We start from the raw sequence: 21,452 nt of genomic DNA on the forward strand, positions 1-21,452 counted from the left end.
AAGCACCTCAGGACTGACTAGGCCAGATAGTACTAAGTAAATCATCCTAGCATGAGTAAACTACTATACAACCCAACCCGAATTCCTTTGTTTCATTAGGACATACATCCATCCTCTGGTCAGCACAGTGATGCAGCCAGTAGAACTGATGCCTCAGAGTTCCACCGATTTAGGCTTGATCCTGATTTACGAATGCTAACTGTGTGGAGTTTGCACATTCTCCCCATGACTGTGTGTTTCCTCCAGGTGCTCCCACATCACAAAGATGCGCCGTCAGTAGATTAATTGGTCACTGTAAATTGCCATGTGTGTGTGTGGTGGTATCTGAAGTCTAAAGTATTGTCAGGAGAACAGATCAGAGGGGAAAGTGATGGAGGAATGGTATTGTTCTGTGAACTGCCTTGAATTGGCCGAATAACTTCCATTTATGTCATGAGGAAGTATAAAAATGTCTATGCTCTTTGTGGCAATGGATGGAGTGAACTCCTCCTCCTTCTATCTGTCGTGTTCTGTCAGATACTACCGGGCCATATACAACATGGATCAGGTACAGAGTGACGCTCACTCTATGCTTTGTCTGAAAGCAGGTAGTTTGATACAGAGTAAAGCTCCCGCACTGACCCAGGGTGGTGAATCTGTGGAATTCTTTGCCACAGGAGGCTGTGGAGGCCAAGTCAGTGGATATTTTTAAGGCAGCGAAAGATAGATTCTTGATTAGAACGGGTGTCAGAGGTTATGGGGAGAGGGCAGGAGAATGGGGTTAGGTGGGAGAGATAGATCAGCCATGTTTGAATGGCGGAGTAGACTTGATGGACCGAATGTCCTAATTCTACTCCTATCACTTCTGATCTTATGAACATTGCCAGGCACAGCACAGATTAGATACAGAGTAAAGCAATGCAGCAAATACTAATAGCAAGGAAGTATGATTGAGATAGAATAATCCAGATCCCTCACTTTGAATGAGCTACATAAAGACCAGTGTTGTCGATGTAAAAGGTATTTATTTAGCACGAGCAAACATTCTGGAAGAAAATCCCTTGGGAGAATCACTGGAGAATTTTGCTGCTTTCATTGTATATTTGCATTTGTATATCAAGGTTTTATACTCTTTAGCAACAAAGGCAACAGCAGCTTTGTATAAACACAGTCTCATCGTGAACATTTAAATGTGGGCAAGTGACTGTGTAGAGACATAGAGTTGTACATCACAGAAACAAATTCCTCTCATCACATCCATGCAGACCTTTTTACCCATCTTCACTAATCCCATTTGCCTGCGTTAGGTCCATATTCTTTATGTGCCCTTCTAAACTCTGTCATCATATCTGACACCACCACCACCTCTGGCAGCGAGTGTGTATCAAACCTGTAAAAACCTCCCTCTGTACTGTCCTGTCTAACGTTCCCAGGGGAGCTACAGCAAGGAAGAGGTACAGCATTAAATTTGCCTTGTTAATTGTGCCATATTTTGGGTGAAGCAAGAAACTGAAACACCTCTAGCTTTTTATATTTTGGGTGGGTATAGAAAAAGCTATAACGTTTCACGGCAAACATAATGTTTTGGCCAACATTCCTCCAGATTCAGGTACTGTTTCTTGCCGGTAGACACAAAATTTTAAGCCTAACTCAGCGGGACAGGCAGCATCTCTGGAGAGAAGGAATGGGTGACGTTTCGGGTCGAGACCCTTCTTCAGACTGATTTAGTCTGAAGAAGGGTCTTGACCCGAAACGTCACCTATTCCTTCTCTCCAGAGATGCTGCCTGTCCTGCTGAGTTACTCCAGCATTTTGTGTCTACCTTCGATTTAAACCAGCATCTGCAGTTCTTTCCTACTGTTTCTTGCCAGTTGATATCAGGCAACTGAACCATCCTACCAACAACTCGGGGAACAGTCCTGAGCTGCTATCTACCTCATTGGAGACCTTCAGACTATCTTTGATCGGACTTTACTGGACTTTATCTTGCACTAAAGGTTATTCACGTTATTCCCTTTATCATGTATCTGTACACTGCAAATGGCTCGATTATAATCATGTATTGTCTTTCCGCTGACTGGGTAGCACACAACAAAAGCTTTTCACTGTACCTCCGTACACGTGACAACAAACTAAATAAACTCAATTCTCGTTGTGATGTATCAAAAGTAACTAGTTGCTGTTCACTGCTTTGACACATCCTGCGGTTGTCAAAGCTGCTTTACTAATAGAAGTTTATTCTCTTCGCACACACCCACATAACTGCAGGAATAAAACTGATTAATGAACGCGTTGTCTTGCAATAGGCGTGGTGGTAAACTTTAAGCCTTAAAACGCAGGGAATATTTCGCCAGATTATCAAATTGCTGATATTGCATTGCTAAACCAATGATGTGTCCTCAGCCTTTGTCGACACCTCCAGGCAAAGATGAAAGATAAACATAAGTTAGGAGCAGGATAGGCCACTCGCCCCCCAGAGCCTGTTCTGCCACTCAATAAAATCATGGCTCATCTGATGGTAACCTTGGTTCTACATTCGTGTCTAACCCAGGTAACCTTTAACCCCACATTGCGTTTGAAGGAATCTACTCAGCGGGACAGGCAGTATCTCTGGATAGAAGGAATGGGCGTCGCTTGGCTTCGAGAAGGGTCTCGACCTGAAACGTCACCCATTCCTTTTATCCAGAGAATCTATAGAGCCACAGGTAGAACGCACAAATTCCAGCATCGGAGATCAGGGTGGAAGCCAACTTAATGGAACTGTGAGGCAGCAGCACTCTCTGCCGCCTCACTGTACCGCCCGAGCAAGGTCCATCATTGCCCGTGGCTGAATTCCAGTGAGACCTACAGGCCTGTAGTATGGTGCTGAGAGACACGGCCGTTTGTCGCTCCTCAAAGCTAGTCGCTAAAAGATCCTCAGGCTGGCTGCAGCAACGAGACAGGTAATAATTTATTGAGCGGTCAGTGAAGCCCTGCACAGCCCAGATTACATTGTGCAGCTGCGTTTGATCCAGTTGCCATGGTTCTGCAGCACTGATACTGGTGTGTGCGCATCTCTGATCATTGACAGCACATGCATGAAATTCCTCTGATTAAAGAAAGACCATGTGATTACATGCTGTCACCTCCACTCTTTTACCACAAAAATACACTTTCTTCATAATACATAAGGTCACACAAAGGCATGGTATTATTTTTATTCGCCGTACTACCCTTAACTTTACATTTGTTTACAACATGGCAACGGGGTCCATCTCCAAACCTGTCAATGACAGTATCTTTGAAGGACATTAAAAATACCCCGTTCAGCAGCAGAGGGGGGCCTGGTCTGGAAGAGTTTGGTCTTGGAGCCTCTTTTATTTCCTGGGTACGTCTTATATATGCTCATCCCACCGCTTCCATACTCACAAACCAGGATAGGTCACCCCCTTTTGCCCTTCAGAGGGGTACGCGACAGGGCTGCCCCCTCTCGCCGCTCCTCTTTGCGTTAGCCATTGAGCCGCTGGCAATCGGCATAAGAGGGCATGCGCTTATAAAACCGATAATACTGGGTGGGGTGGAACATAAGATTTCGCTTTATGCGGATGATATTGCCATCTTTGTATCTGACCCTGAACATTCTGTTCCTTACCTATTCCAGCTTATTAATTCCTTTGGCGAGGTCTCAGGTTACACTATAAACTGGCAGAAGAGTGAACTTATATCGATAACAGCAGAATTAGACCCTGTATTCTTAGCCAACATGCAGTTTAAAACAAATCCGGATAGTATAAAATATCTGGGCATTAAAATATCTAAAAACCCCAAGACCCTTTTTAAAATTAACTTTACCGAAAGGTTGAACACGCTAAAGGAGAACATAGAGAAATGGAGAACGTTGCCTATTTCCTTGATTGGCCGCGTGAACGCAGTAAAGATGGTCTCCCTGCCGAGATTTCTGTATTTATTTCAGAATGTTCCTGTTTTTATCCCCAAATCTTACTTTAAGTTAATCGATTCTATCATTATGCCATTTATTTGGGGATATAAAGCACACAGGATCTCAAAAGCTTATCTTCAAAAAACGAGGGAACATGGGGGACTGGGGTTACCGTGCTTTTTATATTACTATTGGGCGGCCAATGTTAGAGTCATGGTATACTGGCAGTATGCATATGAACGGGGAGTTGGATATGACCTGCCACCTTGGCTGGCGATTGAAAAAAGCTTAACCCCAAAAACTTCTCTCCCTGCTCTCCTTTTTTCATTACCCAGATCTCTCACCTCTCTTAGAGAGGATCACTTCACTCTGTCCAATGCTCAGAGAATATGGCACCAAATTAGGAAAGCTTGTGAGCTTCCGAATACGTCAATGCACACCCCAATCTGGCATAACCACGCTTTCCCCCCATCATTTACAGACACAGCATTCAAAGAATGGAGCTGTAAAGGGATAGTTACAATAAAAGATCTTTACATAAATAGACACTTTGCATCATTTGATCAGCTACAATCCAAGTTCTCATTGCCCAAAACTCAATTCTTCAGGTACTTACAGCTGAGAAATTATGTTCGACAAAACAATTCGCTTTTTGAGTCCCTGCCCGAAGACGACTTGTTGTCCAAAATTTTGCTGGGTCCCCCGGAAGCAAAGAACCTAATCTCATCGTTTGTAGGTATCTTTTTAAACAAACTAGATAAATCTACTTTAAAAATAAAACAAACCTGGGAAGAAGACCTTAACATTGAAATTGATGACGATGTCTGGAAGGAAGTACTGAAAAGTATAAAATCCTGTTCTATTAATTCTAGGCTACAACTGATTCAATTCAAGGTTATACACAGATTACACTACTCTAAGGTTAAGCTGCATAAAATCTTTCCTGATCTCTCACCTTTGTGTAATAGATGCAAGACCGCTGAGGGTACACTCGCTCACCACTTTTGGACTTGTCCAAAACTTCACAACTTTTGGTGTCTTTTATTTCAATGGTACTCCACTGTTTTAAACGTCACTTTAACTCCGGACCCTGAAACTGCTCTATTCGGGTATTCCACAACGCTTGAGAAGCTAGACCATAATGCTCGCACAATCTTGGTTTATGGTATGGTAATTGCCAACAGATGTATTTTGAAACTATGGAAATCAGACTCTGCTCCTCAGTTTGAGACTTGGTTAAGAGAATTAATGGGCATATTACACGTAGAGAGGTTGAGATATGAATTGTCTGGCAACCCTCAAAAGTTCTTCAACATATGGAACCCAGTGCTGCAGCATATTAAGGACAAGTAAAACTATCCCCTCAATGCCACAGGCTTTTGTACCTTCTTTGAATCCAGCAGTGAAAATACTGAAATATTTGACTTGTGAAAATTACCTTGCCTCATGTTTTTGTGCTTTTGTCTTTTTTTGTTACATTGTAGTTATGTTTTTTTTAAATGTATTTTTATTTATTTATTTGTTTGTTTTTGTTTGTTTTCATGATTATGTAGGGAAGGGGAGGGATGGGGTTTACTGTTGTTGTTATATGCATTGTAATCAATTATAAAATTAAAAAAATTAAGAAAGATTCCTACAACATGGCAACGGGGTCCATCTCCAAACCTGTCAATGACAGTATCTTCGAAGGACATTAAAAATACCCCGTTCAGCAGCAGAGGGGGGCCTGGTCTGTGGTCTTTCCCCCCTGGAATGCTGGATGTAGTTTCCCTCAGCACCTCTTCCTGATGTCAGGTGTCAGAGGTTATGCGGAGAAGGCAGGAGAATGGGGTCAAGAGGGAGAGATAGATCAGCCATGATTGAATGGCGGAGTAGACTTGATGGGCCGAATGGCCTAATTCTACGCCTATCACATGACCTTGGAGCAGACCAGAGTGCAGCGTTTGGCTGTGAGCAGCTCACTTTACTGGAAGTGAGATCGTTTCAGGCAGATCAAAGAGCATCTTTCACTGAGTTGATGATCTCCCTGCATCTGCATCCCTGGGAACGATCGGTAGAGTCCTGGGTGACACAGGTTCTCGACAAAGACTACTCCAGACACCCTCAGTTTAGTTTATTGTCACGGGTACCGAGGTACAGTGAAAAGATTTTGTTGCATGTTTAATCAGTCAGCAGAAAGACAATGCATGATCACAATCGAGCCACTTACAGTGCATAGATACATGATAGGGGAACAACATTTAGTACAAGGTAAAGCCAGCAAAGTCCAATCAAGGATAGTCTGAGGGTCACCAAAGAGGTAGATGGTAGTTCAGGATTGCCCTCTGGTTGTGGTAGGATGGTTCAGTTGCCTGATAACAGCTGGGAAGAAACTGTCCCTGATTCTGGAGGTGTGTGTTTCCACACTTCTATACCTTTTGCCTGATGGGAGAGGGGAGAAGAGGGAGTGGCCGGGGTGCCATTCATCATTGACCTCAGCCAACATGCAGTCCAGAAGAAAGTAGATGACGTTCTCATCCACTGTGCACGCACCTTGAGGGTGACTGGCAGTGTGTTAGACACTGCCCACACGTAGGGTTTGATGGGGAGAGCGTTTCTCATCAACAGCCAAGCCAGGTCTTGGCGCGTGTTTGAGAGCCTCTATTGATGAGGCTTGCTGCTGAAAGGCGAGGCTAGTCTGCACAGAGAATCGTCAGGCAGAATCCGCTATCTTCTCCGCTGCTCCCTCTGTGGTGTTCTGTGCGGACAACTGCCTGATAGAATTGTGACCTCAGCGAGTATACCTGGACAGAAATGACTCAGAATTCACAATGTGTCACAATTGTTTCCTATGCTGTGCTTTATAGAAGAGCTGCTCTTTTTTTCAATGGTTGCTGTAAAACATGGTGAACGCAATACCTGCTCGCCCCTCCCTCAGTCCATTCCCCTCCTCCTGCTTGCCCCTCAGCCCATCTTCCGCTGCCCACCTTCCTCCGCCCCACCTGCTCATCCCTCAGCCGGCCCTCAGTTTCTATCCCCTCCATCCGCCCCCCTCCCGGCGCCTGCTCCTCTGCCCGTCCCTCCCTCAGCTCCCTCCCCCTTGGCTTGCCCCTCCCTCAGCTCCCTCACCCTTGGCTTGCCCCTCCCTCAACCCCCTGTCCCTCTGCCCACCCTTTGCTCAGCCGTGGGCACCACACAAGGTAACTCCGCTCACTTGAGTCACCATACCCTACACTTCCTCACCCCTGTCCACTGTCTGGACACACAGTGGCGATCCGTTACACCACCCTTTCATGAGAGGGATCCCCAGTGGAGGTCTCTCTACGCAGAGATTATTCCCCTTTATATCAGGGACCTGTGGCGGAGGGTACTACACCGAGGAGCCCCATGCAACCAATTTCTGAGCCAGTTCATAGACTCGTCAGCTGCTTGCCACTTCTGCGGGCTGGGAGACTGTTTTCCATGTATACCGTGGACAGCTCGGTTGTAATCATGTATAGTTCTCCCGCTGACTGGTTAGCATGCAACAAAAGGTTTTCACTGTACCTCGCTCGGTACACGTGACGATAATCTAATCTAAACTCAACTCCCATAACCCAGCCCTTGATGGTCAGCAACATAGCCAACCTCCCCACTGCTCTACCCAGCAGAGTTCTCCTGACCTGACACATAGATTGTTTCCTCACATTGTGTCATCACCGGCCAACCTGTCAACAAAACATTATTTAAGCTGGAGATTAAATGATATGTGGCCCCAGAGCTGCTTGATATTCAAGACATGTAGTGGGATGGATATTTTTGCTGCATGTGACTGGAGAATGTTCAATACTGACACCACGTATGCTTTTCATTCACTTTCGTTATCATTCCTGGCTACTTGGCAAAGGCAAAATTCACTGCCAAGGTGTTACGAGCGCAATATGTAGTCCATAGGAGAAGGATGACTGAAATCCACATCCTGCCTGATGTTAGACATGCCAGTCTCCAAAGACAAGGGCAGCACGGTGGCACAGTGGTAGAGTTGCTGCCTTAAAGCGCCAGAGACCCAGGTTCGATCTTGACTGGGGGTGCAGTCTGTACGGAGTTTGTACGTTCTCGCTGTGACCTGAGTGGGTTTTCTCCGGGTGCTCCAGTTTGCGCCCAAATTTCAAAGACGTACAGGTTTGAGCTTCGGTAAAGATTGTAAATAGTCCGTAATGTGTAGGGAAGTGTTGGTGTGTGTGGATCACTGGTCGGCGCGGACTCAGTGGGCTACATGTCCAAAATTATAATGTAAAAAACTAAAGGTAGATGCTGCCTGACCCACTGAGTTACTTCAGCATCTTGTGTTCAGCATCTTTGGTACAAACGAATATCTGCACTTCTCCATCATGTTCACCTGCAGCAAAAAACTTGTGGCATGCTTAACCTTTGCACTCGATAGCCCTCCTTCTCTGGAGAGAAGGAATGGGTGACTCTTTGGGTCGAGACCTTTCTTCAGGGTCTGAAGAAGGGTCTCGACTCAAAACGTCACCCATTGTGACATCAACCATCTGTTCTCATTCAAAGGAACTTTTACTAACCTTACAAGCACACTTCTCCACAGATAGCCACAGGCTGCGCTGGTGACTCGAGGTGATTGTGCATTTTATCACTGATATATCTTCATTTTACTGAGGATGGCTCCCGGGAAAGGGAAATGTCCAATTTTTGCCAGGTCTCTCCCGTGAACTGCTGTAGTTGGTGTGCGGTATTGTACGGTAGGATAGAGGGCCGGTAATGTTTAGTGTAACGCTCGCCTCTCAGATGTTCAGCGAATAAGTCCCTCATGGAACATGAAGCTCATCCTCCAGATGCATTGACTCTGGTTGAACAATGGAGGTGGGAACAATGGAGGTCCCACTCCACCTGTTTAAGGTGAGGTGCAGTGTTACAGTGAGACTGGAAAATGATGCAGCCCTGTTTATTTGGTGTTGGCGCAGTCGTTAACCCGATGACTAACGCCACAGCTTGCGTGGCACAGTGAAACAAACACAAGATGGGGAAGGATTTCTTTGGGCAGCTGAGCTGGAGGAGAGTGCTCTACAGCCCCTCCTGATTGATGGAAAGTAGAGCTGAGATGAACAGGCACGAGGAGCATCTATTTTTACGTTCTTATGAAGCGAACAGCAATTAGAGAGAAAGGGATCAGTTTGGCTGGGGGAATATGGATCTGCAATTCGATTTTACTGCAGATCAATGTAACATTTTGTGGAACCGTTCAGAAATAGTAAATGCCATAGAGCGTGAGAAAATCGTAATTGATCTCATGATAAAGGAGGGGAAGAAAATCAGACTGCAGTTACTTAATAAAGCTGAGCAAAATATTTCTTAAGTACCTGGTCAATGAGGCTAAAGTGTAAAGCAAGCACCACCGTGAGGATTATCACATATTGGGAGTAGTTCTGGACATCAATCTTTGACATCAATCATTCCAACCTTGTATAGATCACTAATGAGGCAACATTTGGAAAAAATCAATGAGATCCAGTAAATTTAGTATACTGAAACATTGTCCCTCCATGTTCTCCGTGGAATGCCTCCTGGCCTGCTGTTATTCCAGCACTTTGTGTCTTTTTGTAAACCAGCATCTGCAATTAACCTACAAACCTGCACGTCTTTAGAATGTGGGAGGAAACTGGAGCACCCGGAGAAAACCCACGCGGTCACAGGAAGAACGTGCAGACTTCGTACAGACAGCACCCGTAGTCAGGATTGAACCCGGGTCCCAGGCGCTGTAAGGCAGCAACTCTACCGCTGCACCACTGTGCCGCCCTTGTAATGCCCTGAGGCAAATTGAGTACAATGTTGCCGTACAAGTTAAGGACGTGGGACGGAAGGAAAAATAGAGGTGAACTGCAGTGATTGACTTGTTTTCTTTCCAGCAGAATTGGACTGGCTGGATCCGCTTCTTGGTCTGAGAGATGCAGTGATTTTGAAATGAGATGCAGTTTGGACAAATACTATGAGGATACTCAAATACTATGAGGATAGATTTAAAGTCAAGGCTGGGTGTTTTTTCAATGCTGAGTTGCCCAGCCACTTGTAGTTGCTCTTCAGGTTAAGGCAGAGAACCTGTTTGTAAACCAGCCAGTTCTAAAGTCGGAAATGTGGGTCGCTTGACAATATATTTAAAGATAAACAAGGACAACGCGTGGTTTAGACAGGGCGATTAATTCGACCTTTGAGGTAGTGCCGTGAACAGAGTTCCCACACGGTGGAAGATGCCGGCAGCCCCCGCGAAGCACCTGGCAAATCCATCCTGGAAATCCATCCCACCCTGCTCCCAAACAATCATTTGTGTCTGTGGGCTGTACGTAAGGCGGGCAATCGTTACCTGGGGAAGATCTGTATCTGGAATAGGCCGCGGGATTTTCTCCGCACGGCGGGAGCTTCAATGTCGGGAGCTCCGACCGCCCCGACGTGGCAACTTCAACAGCCTGACCGCGGGAGAAGATGGCAGATGACATTCTGGCCTTCCGTCACAGTGAGGAGGTGACTGGAGGAGACTCACTGTGATGGATGTTTCTTTTGTTCGGTGTTGGTTATGATTGTATGTGTTATTGCATTTTTATTGATTATTCTTATTGGTCTTATTGTTGAACTGCGGGTAATTTTTCATTTCACAGCACATTTATGTGTATGTGACAAATAAATTGACTATTGACTATTGAACCTTGTCAGCCAGTTCTAGGTAAAGGACGTGAACCCATTTGACAGTTTATCTGATTCTTGCTGTGTTGCTAAGCCTCAAGGGCAACAGGACAATCACTGGCCAACACAGGACTAGATAAATGTTGCATTTGGCCTGACCACCTTTTACTGACAAAAGGTGCTGGAATACCTCAGTGCCTCAGACAGCATCTCTGGAGGACATGGATAGGCAATGTTTACCGTCGAGACTCTTCTTCATGTCCTCCAGAGATGCTGCCCGACTAGCTGAGTTACTCCAATGCTTCGTGTCTTTTTTGTGTAAGGCAGCATCTGCAGTTCCTTGCATCTACACTTTACACCGAGTTTTCCTGCAGACTGATTATATGTCTGGACCGGTGTCAGTGGGGGTGTAGATTATGCCTGTCATTTAGCAGGTGAGCTAAGATGAATTTCCTTCTATTTTTATGTTCTTAATAATTTATGTTTGAGAATAGTTAATGTAATAGAAGTACATGTATTGATCAAATATTTTTCATGTATGTCATCTTGTCAAATGCAGAAAAAATCCTAAAGCAATCCTCCAAATGCCATCAAAAGCATTCTGTTCATCATCTCGGATATTATAGGCAGAGTTGATGCAATTCTTTTTGATTATATAATAAACCTTCTCTGAGTCAGGTAGTCTATTGAAGGCCAGTAAATTATTTCGGTATCTCATGCAGGTAAAATAGATTAAAGTGGTGTTGTGGAGCTAAGATTTTTTTTAATTACCAATTTGACTTTGAAAAGAAATAGCTTTGCTTAATCAAAAGAACATGGAATTTAGTCTGGCTTCTCCATTCGACAAAGACATTTAAGTTTTTTAATTAACACAAGAAACACGTGAATGAGGCCTAGACTGCTAATCAAAGCAGGATTTGCTTGGTATTCATTTCCCCACCACACTGGGTTTATTTGCCTCCCCAATTAAATTGTAGGGAACAGAGGAGAGGAGAAAAAGAACTGGAAAGATCAGAACATCATTCTCATTAACCTGTTACGGTAGGAGGGGGACTGAGGGAAGGGGTTAGGAGAGGGAGGACCTAGAGGTGAGGGCAGGACAAGCATAGGGAAGGGAGAGAGCAAGTGGGCTCAGGTAACAGTGGTGTGTGTGTGTTTGTGTGTGTGTGTGTGTGTGCGCGTGCGTGTGATCGGAGAATCTCTGTGAGCGTGTGTGTATTTGTTCAGGATATGCCTCTAAGTGTGTGTAGAGCCAAGATTAGTATGTGCATGGTCAGGATACATCTGAGTTTAGTGTGTGTGTGTGTGTGTGTGTGCGCGTGCGTGCGTGTGCATTCAAGATACAGAATGTATGTATGGTCAGGAGTGTGTGTACGTGTGCGTGTGTTTTAAATTGAGTGGAAACATCGGTCTCTGTGTCCCCACCTATGTACGGAGGGTCTCAACCCGAAAAGTCACCCATTCCTTCTCTCCAGAGATGCTGCCTGTCCCGCTAAGTTACTCCATCGTTTTGTGTCTTTCTTCGGTTTAAACCAGCATCTGCAGTTCCTTTCTACACACCTATGTACACAAGTCCCCAGCGTCAATGCCACTGTTCCTGATCTCCAAATGCGTTGGAGCTCCTCGCTGTTGGACCAAGATGTCAAGCTGTCCGGACCTGGTCCGCTGCAGCTTCTCACGTGCAGGCATCCTCCATTGTTCACATCTGCTGTGGAAGCAAGCCAGCCTCAACCCCAAGGACTGCCGCAGGAGAAGACAGTCATCTTCAGTGAGGCTGTGAGAGATGCGCAGAAGTAAATGTCCTGATTCTCCCCTGAAGGGCCAGGACTTGTTTAGTTTCGTTTAGAAATGCAGCGTGGAAACAGGCCCTTCGGCCCACCGAATCCATGCCGACCAGCGATCACCCCGTACATGAACACTATCCTACACACTAGGGACAATTTTACAATATTACCACAGCCAATTAACCTACAAACCTGTACTTCTTTGGAGTGTGGGAGGAAACCGGGACACCTGGAGACAACCCACGCGGTCACAATCACCATACAGACAGCACCCGTAGTCAGTATCAAACCCGGTCTCTGGCACTGGAAGGCAGCAACTCTACTGCTGTACCACCGTGCTGGCCGACACTATACTTGCCAGACAAATAGCCACGGTGAACAAAAGAGCTGCAAGATTAATAAATCTGAAGGAAAATACACACAAAAGTACAATGAATCTTGTAGATCCAGGGGAGGAGGGGAGATGTAAGGAAAAGTAAAAGAGTAAAAAGAGTAATAACTGCAAAAATGAAAGGGTTATGAAAATCAACACATCTTTTTTTACAATTATTGTTGAAAGGAAGTCTCAGGAATTAATGAGAGGAGTACATTGGGAATATGAATGACAGAGAAGACACTCTGTTTCACATCTAAAATAGCTTGCAGGTAAGATTGCAAATGAGAGGAGGGAAGTGGCAAATGTATTGAACAGATACAGGAGACAGTGTCAGTTGTCATGAGAGGGTAATGTATCAGAAGCTCCAGGGAAACTGATAATGAATCCACGATTGGCACTCACTAAAGTTAATGAGAACAACCAAACGGCATTAGAATGTATCGTGGTAATCAAAACCGTCAGGTCTTTCTACCCCCTGGGTTTTCAAGGGGACGACTGAGGAAATTGCCGGCAATTGTAATTCTGCTAAGTTCTCTTGATTCAGGAATTATTCCATCAGACAAGAAAATGGAAAATTTAACTCCAGTGCTTAAGAAAGGGAGGCCAGGGGGAGGGAGGGAGGGAGGGGGGAGTAGAATGCCCGGAAATTGCCTCCTGATTTAATATTTGTGATGGGGAGATGACTGCAGTATAGAAGTGGAGGGAAAGCAACTTGAGCATTTTGAGAAGTTGAAAGGAACCCAGGTGGATTTTTGAAGGATCAGCTATATGTAACAAACAAGAATGTTGTCTGAGGAAGTGACTAGAGTAATGAAGTGGGAACGTATGATGTAGAGGCACCCCGTTGGTGTGAATGACTGGTAAAAGCTTAACTTCTCAGAAAAGCTTACTGATCTGAAACCTTTTCTGACCTGCAGAGTGTTTTCTGATATCATTTCATTTTCCTCGCACCAGTGATTGTTTAGATCCCCCCCCCCCCCTGCTGATAGCTATTACACTGTATTTATCCTGCTTCCACATCTCTTCCAGGTACCCCCCTCAAACCACCACAATCAGTTTGATCAAGGGTCCCGACCCGAAACATCACCTCCCCATGTTCTCCTGAGATGCTGCCTGACTAGCTGAGTTACTCCAGCGCTTTGTGTTGTTTTTGTTTCTTAAACCTGCGTCTGCAGTTCCTTGCATCTCCTTTCCGAAGCTCACTGTGAAATCCCTCTCAAGGTATGCCTGCTATGTCTGCTATGAAGAGGTTCTCCTCCACTCTCCCACAGGAGTTCTCTGAGACCGGCTCGCACTGATCCTCCTCTGCACCACCTATTTCTCGCCGGGCTTCGCCCTGCCCCCGCCTCACTTCCCGCTACCCCGTCCCCAACCACAATCAGTCTGAAGAAGGGTCTCGACCCAAAACGTCACCCATTCCTTCTCTCCAGAGATGTTGCCTGTCCCGCTGAGTTACTCCAGCATTTTGTATCTATGCTGCCTGAACGCCGAGTTGCTCCAGCATCTTGTGTCTGCTGCCTGACCCGCTGAGTTACTCCAGCATTTTGTGTCTATGCTGCCTGACTCACTGAGTTGCTCCAGTGCTTTGGGTTTGTTTGTTTTGTAAACCAGCGTCTGCAGTTCCTTGCATCTCAGTATTACACACATCTGCTTGCAGTTCATACAGCATTTATGCGACGTGTTAAATCATTTCAATCAGTATGGCTCCTCATATCTAATCGTTGATCATTTCCTTGCATCTATCATCCTATTCAAGATGTTTAAGAACCACCAGTACCTGTATCTTTGTTGCCCCCTTCACAATTATACCATGCAAATGTATCCAGATGAACCAAGAGTTAATGCCGAGACAGAACATCTTCTGCCTAGCTCATTATTTTCATGTGTCTATTAGCTAGGCATTTCCTGTTTTTGTTTGGATTAAATTCCAAGTGAATGATTTTATGAGCCGTCAAAAGTTTAACAATGGGCTCCTCTCATTGCAATTCAGTGATCGAAGCACGACACATAATGAGCAATTAGTTCAAAGTTGACAAAGACAGAGGGGTTTGAATATTTGTATAATCAAGCTCCCAAAAATGAGGGTGCAGTTACAATCCTGAAAAGACAATGAGCTCACATGGCTACACCACAATGTACAAAGTGTTTGAAACATAGAGACTCTTTTGGCAAACCTCCCGAACTAATTGGTTGTTGGACTACAGTTAGTCTAACGACAATTCAATAGATGTTTGAGCGTCACAAGAGAATTCCGGGGTCCCAAAGCAGAGGTCTGTTGGCCCAGGACACTTCCTCTCGATGCTGTGTGCTGTGAACTGTGATGACCTTGAGTCCTGTCATGGGAATGTCCGAGTCGTCTTACAGTAGGGCCTTTGTTTAGTAGCAAGTGTCTTGTGTTCAGTAATACTGCAGAGCAGGGCCACATGCTACATCAGTCATACCATGCCCGCCGCCAGGATTGTGTCTTAGGATCTTAGCAAGTCAGCTGGTGCTGTGGATCTGACCAGCCCTGAGCAATTGGGAATGAGTGATGCGCCAGGACCATGTGGCCCGAATGTGGTGACATGGTGGCACAGTGGTAAGGTTCCTGCCTTACCGCCCAGAGACCCAGGTTCGATCCTGACTACGGGTGCTGTCTGTATGGAGTTTGTACATTCTCCCCATGACCGCATGGGTTTTAGATGCTCCGGTTTCCTCCCACACTTCAAAGACATACAGCTTTGTAGGTTAACTGGCTTTGGTAAAATTGTCCCCAGTGTGTAGGATAGTGTTAGTGTGCGGGGTTCGCTGGTCGGCACGGACTCAGTGGGCCGAAGGGCCCGTTTCCACACTGTATCTCTAAAGTCTAAAACATAAAGTGGAAAAAAGCGCGTCATGTGATTTATGTGAGCAATGTTATGGCACGAGTCAACTTGCATTAAAATGATGTGTATGTGCCAGTCATATACTAATATCCTGCCACTTTGTTTTAGAAGGAGATGGCAGTGGGCGGTGGTTGGTCTCGGTACGGGTCAGTTTCCCGGCACAAGTATCTCTATGACTGCCTGGAATTCCCCCATTGTGCTGTCCGACTCCTGGCTCTTACTTCCTAGTTGTCAGAGGGTGGTGAATCTGTGGGATTCATTGCCACAGATGGCTGAGGAGGGCAAGTCAATGGATATTTTTAAGGCGGGGATTGACAGATTTTTGATTTGTACGGGAAGAAGTCAGGAGAATGGGGTTGAGAGGCAGAGATAGATCAGCCATGATTGAATAAGAAAATAACTGCAGATGCTGGTACAAATCGAAGGTATTTATTCACAAAATGCTGGAGTAACTCAGCAGGTCAGGCAGCATCTCAGGAGAGAAGGAATGGGTGACGTTTCGGGTCGAGACCCTTCTTCAGACTGATGTCAGGGCGGCAGGACAAAGGAAGGATATAGGTGGAGACAGGAAGATAGAGGGAGATCTGGGAAGGAGGAGGGGAAGAGAGGGACAGAGGAACTATCTAAAGTTGGAGAAGTCGGTGTTCATACCACTGGGCTGCAAGCTGCCCAGGCGAAATATGAGGTGCTGTTCCTCCTATTGGAGGCCAGCCATGATTGAATGACGGAATAGACTTGATGGGTCGAATGGCCTAATTCTGCTCTGATTACGTATGAACTTATGAAACTGAAGTACAATAGATAGATTAAAGGGGAAGGTGCAGAGTGCCAAATTCCCATGGCCTAATTTTGACTTCTGAACTCCAGACAGCAGCCTGGGCGGAGGTCATGACTACGTGACGTCGGACATCCGGATGTTCCCCTACTATCCCAGCGTGATCTTTGCCATCATCGGCAGCTCCGTGGTGTTCGTGCTGCTGATGGCGCTGCTGGCCATGGTGTTACACCACCACCGTAAGCGCAACAACCTGATGGGCCACGTGACGCCACCCCTGCAGCGCCTGCAGCACCCGCTGCTGCTCTCACGCCTGGTCATCCTGGACCGTGCCCACCACTGCAGCGTCACCTACAACGCCAGCAACGGCATCCAGCTCACCGCCAGCTCCCGCTGCCACCACCCCCTCACCCCACAGGAGGTGCCCCCCTCCTACTCCGAGGCCATGCTGGGACAGAGGTAAGCAACAACCTGCCACACCGCTACTGTCTGAAGAAGGGTCTCGACCTGAAACCTCACCCGTCCCTTCTCTCCAGAGATGCTGCCTGTCCCGCTGAGTTACTCCAGCATCTTCGGTTTAAACCAGCATCTGTAGTCCCTTCCTGCACACTGCTATTGTTCACGACTTGTCTGACTATAAAATGGTTTGTAACAATGAGGTACATTATGGGCAGGTCTTGTGTTTAGATTATTGCTTTTAGTTTAGAGATACAGCGCAGAAACATGCCCTTCGGCCCACCGAGTCTGCGCCGACTAGCAATCCCCCTGCACTTGCACTATCCTACACACTAGAGACAACTTACAATTATATCAAGCCAGTTAACATGGACATCTTTGTAGTGTGGGAGGAAACCAGAGCACCCGGAGAAAGCCCACGCAGGTCACAGGGAGACCGTACCGACTCTGTACAGTTAGCGCCCAAAGTCAGGATTGAACCCGGGTCTCTGGCACTGCAAGGCAGCAAATCTACTGCTGCGCCACCGTGCTGTCCGCTATTGTGGTGACGGGCAACGTAGAAGCAGGGCATCCAGTATGTTGCAACCATCAAGCACCTATTTACGACCATCCATTTTATTCACTCACACATTGCCATCCATTCCCCCCAGATTCTACTGCTCGCCAGCACGTCATGGGCAAATACCGTGGCCAAATAAGTCAAGTCAAGATTAGTGTCTTATGGACAAGTACAGTGAGGTACAGGTAGAATGAAACATCAGTCATGGAACAGTACAGAAACAGGCCCTTCGGCCCACAGTGTCTGTGCCGAACATGATGCCAGGATAACCTAATCTCATCTGCCTGGACGTGATCCATACCCCTCCATTCCTTGCATATCCATGTGCCTATATAAAAGTCTCTCAAACACCTATCTGTCTGTCTTCACCACCTCTTCTGGCAGCATGTTTCAGGCATCCACTACTCTCTAAAAAAACTTGCCTCAGACATCTCCTTTAAACTTTGCCCATCTCACGTCAAGGTCTGTAGGAAGGATGCTGGTTTACATCGAAGATAGACACAAAATGTTGGTGTAACTCAGCGGGTCAGGCAGCAACTTCTTCACTCTGAAGAAGGATTTCGACCCGAAAAGTCACCTATTCCTTTTCTCCAGAGATGCTGCCTGACCTGCTGAGTCACTCCAGCATTTTGTGCCTATCCTCACCTCTGGTTCTGCCCTCTAGTATTTGGGGAAAAAGGTTTTGAGTGTCTACCCGATCTATCCCACTGATAGTTTTATATACCCCTTTACATCATTCCATTTGATTCACTCACACATTCCCATCCACACCAGAGACAATTTATTGTGCCAATTAAGTCAAGTCAAATATATTGTCATGTGCATAAATAACGTGAGATACGGGTACAATAAACAATCCGTTAACCTCCCAACCTTGGGACGTGGGGGGAAATCGGAGCACCAGATGGATGCCCACATGGTCACAGTGTGAATATGCAAAGCTCTGCAGGTGTGCGCAGGGGGAATCCGAAGTCAGGATTGAACCCGTGTCACTGGAGCTGTGAGGCAGCGGCTCTACCCGCTGCACCACTACGCATCCCAGATGTTGCTTCTTTAGTGTTTAGGTTTAGAGATTCAGCCCGGAAACAGGCCCTTCGGCCCATCGAGTCCACGCCGACCAGTGATCCCTGTACACTAACACTATCCGACACACTAGGGACAATTTACAGTTTTACCAAAGCCAATTAACCGACAAAACTGGACGTCTTTTTTGTAGTGTGGGAGGAAACCGGAGCACCCGGAGAAATCCCTCGTACAAACTCCATATAGACAGCACCCATAGTCAGGATCAAATGGTTGCTTCTATTGGATTGTCTTTGATGCCAATATAGTCTCCTTGATCATCACCCCATCCACCACCTGAGAGATCTCTCTCATATCACAGGCACACTGGCTCACTGGCGATGCCCTCCAACTGCTGGTCAAAGCCACTTCACCAGCTGCTGGCACACTCACATTCACTAGCAGCTGGAGGACAAGGGCAGCATTAGCACTGGAACACTGATCCCACAAACCATCCGCCCAAGTCACACACCGTCCTGACTCACGGGATCATTTGCTTGAATACCTGGAACCCCCTCCCCTCCCCACTGAAGTGATTCAAGGCATCAGCTTCGTCGCCTTCCCAAGGACAATTAGCAATGGGCAATAAATGCTGAAGGCAGACACAAAATGCTGGAGTAACTCAGCGGGACAGGCAGCATCTCTGGATAGAAGGAATGGGTGACGTTTCGGGTCGAGATCCTTCTTCAGACTGGCCTGGCCTGTCAAATAAATGCTAGCCCGGGGCAGTGATGTACACACCACAGGAAAGAAATGATAATTTGAGGATAATGGAGTCTTGGTTGAATCTGATCTGTCATGGAACAGAGGTCTTGGAATCCTTAATTTGTGACCAAATCCAGAAAGCTTGCAGTGTTTTAGAACTGCCTGTAGCCATCAAACGAAACAAGAGCTTATTGATAAAATGTCCAGTTTTAATGTGGATTTCTGCTTGTGGTAGATCATTCACATCTCACCCTGACCTCATGAAATCCGCAATTTCAAGGCATTGGGACTTGAGTGATCTCCAGCACCGGCAGTGGACCTCTCGTTTGGAAGGTGCAGGCCTCCTCATAACAGGGCAGGCTATCTTTAACTGAAGTTAACCACTCATGATATTGCTACTGACAGTGAGGTTAATCTCGGCTGGTTACTGCCACGTTTAGCTGGAAACATGAACTTCACACACTGCCCGCGTTCTATTCACCAGAGCAGGGTTATTCTCATATTGTCATCCACACACCTGTCAAACTCGGCTTCCTGTCAAACTCGGCTTCCTGTCAAACTCAGCTCCATTAGGGTGCTTGCCAGCCTCGATGCTCCCTGATCACGAGACATTCTCTTTCATGGGACTTGGATGATAAAATCATCTACTCACTATGGCCGCCGTGGCAAGAGTCCTTTATCTTCGTTATCTGGGCCAATATTTAATGCTCCTTTTTAATTGTGCTTGGGAAGTAATGGTGAGCTGCCTTCTTGAAAGACTGCAGTTCACTAAAGGCTCTCCTGCAGTGCTGTTGGGCAAAGGGAGCAGCTGGAATGGCAGTAGGTTTGCAGGTCCGGGTTGTGTGTGACTTGGCCCTGTGATGCCCCTGTTCTGGCCGCTGCCCACGTTCCTCGTAGACCAGGAGAGGTTGTGGCAGCGGTGCCTCATTGTTTTCCATGTATTGGAAAAGCAACTGGCCATCTCCAGAGTAAATTATTTAAAGGTGATGGATGGAGTAGCGGTCTAATAGACCTGAATGTGGTTGAGCTATTGATACTGTCCAATTAATGGCTGCATTTTAAATCAGGCTGATTCCTTAATGAGAGAATGATTGTGAAACTCTCTTTAGTGGGTGTTAGTGAGACTCAGTTTAATAGGGCTATCAAAGTGAGCATATTTTTTTAATGGGGACCTGATAATGAAGGGCGGTTAAACAAGTGGCCTCAAAGTTCAGTCACATATTTCAGTTTTTCTTTCTAGTCAAGCACAATTAAAAATTCACCAAGCGCAAACCTGGTAATGACTATTCTTTGGACTTCTAAACTTTTTAGACTTTAAGAGGTACAGCGCAGAAACAGGCTCTTCTGCCCACAGAGTCCACTCTGACCAGTGATGTACACTCACATCATCCTACCCTCTAGGGACAATTTTACAATTTTACCAAAGCCAATTATGCTACAAACACGTACGTCTTCGGAGTGTGGGAGGAAACCGGAGCACCCGGAGAAAACCAACGCGGTCACAGGGAGAACGTACAAACTCCGCACAGACAGCACGTGGGGTCAGGACCCGGGTCACTGGCGCTGTGAGGCAGTAACTCTACCGTTGTGCCACCCTAGATCCTGGACCACTTTGTATCACTGCTGAAGTTCCACCAGGTCATTCTCAGTGCAATGTAATTGCCATGACAGTCACTAACTGGATGTTGCCTTTCAAATGTCACTGGGCACTCCCTACTGTGTGTTTTACTCACTCGGTTGGAACCCCTGTGAAGTTGTGTCTCGTGCACCTTTTAGGCACACGTCCACTCAACCTACCATTCTCTCCCCCTTTGATGCTCAACCCCTGATCCCAGGGCCAGATCCTTAGCCCCACGTTTCCCCTCCCCCTCAGCCCCTTCTACTTGTGTCCCTCTCTATATGGTTTTACATCCATTCCTTTTTTCCTTTTCTGACTGCTTCCAACCTTTGACACTTATTCCTCCCATCTACCAATCAACCCCCCCTTCTGACCTGCATCCACTTATCACTTGTGTTGGTAGGAACTGCAGATGCTGGTGTACACCGAAGATAGACACAAAATGCTGCACTATTTCATACCTCTAGTGTCCCTCTCCCCTGACTCTCAGTCTGAAGTAGAGTCTCGACCCAAAATGTCAGCCATCCCTTTGCTCCAGAGATGCTGCCTGACCCGCTGAGTTACTGCAGCATCGTATGTCCATCATCACATCACTTGCCATGGTGTGTTCCACCCTCACCTCTCTTATCCAGCTCCCCCCCCCCCCCCCCCCCCTTACTAGCGGTCTGAAGAAAAGTCCCAACCCCCAAAAAGCCACCTGTCCAT

The 21,452-nt window shown here is 46.4% G+C and overlaps 1 protein-coding gene across 1 annotated transcript in view; it reads left to right on the top strand.

Moving 5' to 3' along the window:
* Positions 1 to 21,452, top strand: part of ldlrad3 (low density lipoprotein receptor class A domain containing 3) — a 100,956-nt gene that overhangs the window by 72,713 nt on the left and 6,791 nt on the right. The window contains exon 5 of the mRNA XM_078415081.1: positions 16,440 to 16,806. Within this exon, the coding sequence (XP_078271207.1) occupies positions 16,440 to 16,806 (367 nt within the window). The remainder of the gene's footprint in view (positions 1 to 16,439; positions 16,807 to 21,452) is intronic.

This window comes from Rhinoraja longicauda, chromosome 18 (genome assembly GCF_053455715.1).
Source record: "Rhinoraja longicauda isolate Sanriku21f chromosome 18, sRhiLon1.1, whole genome shotgun sequence".
Classification (NCBI taxonomy): domain Eukaryota; kingdom Metazoa; phylum Chordata; class Chondrichthyes; order Rajiformes; family Arhynchobatidae; genus Rhinoraja; species Rhinoraja longicauda.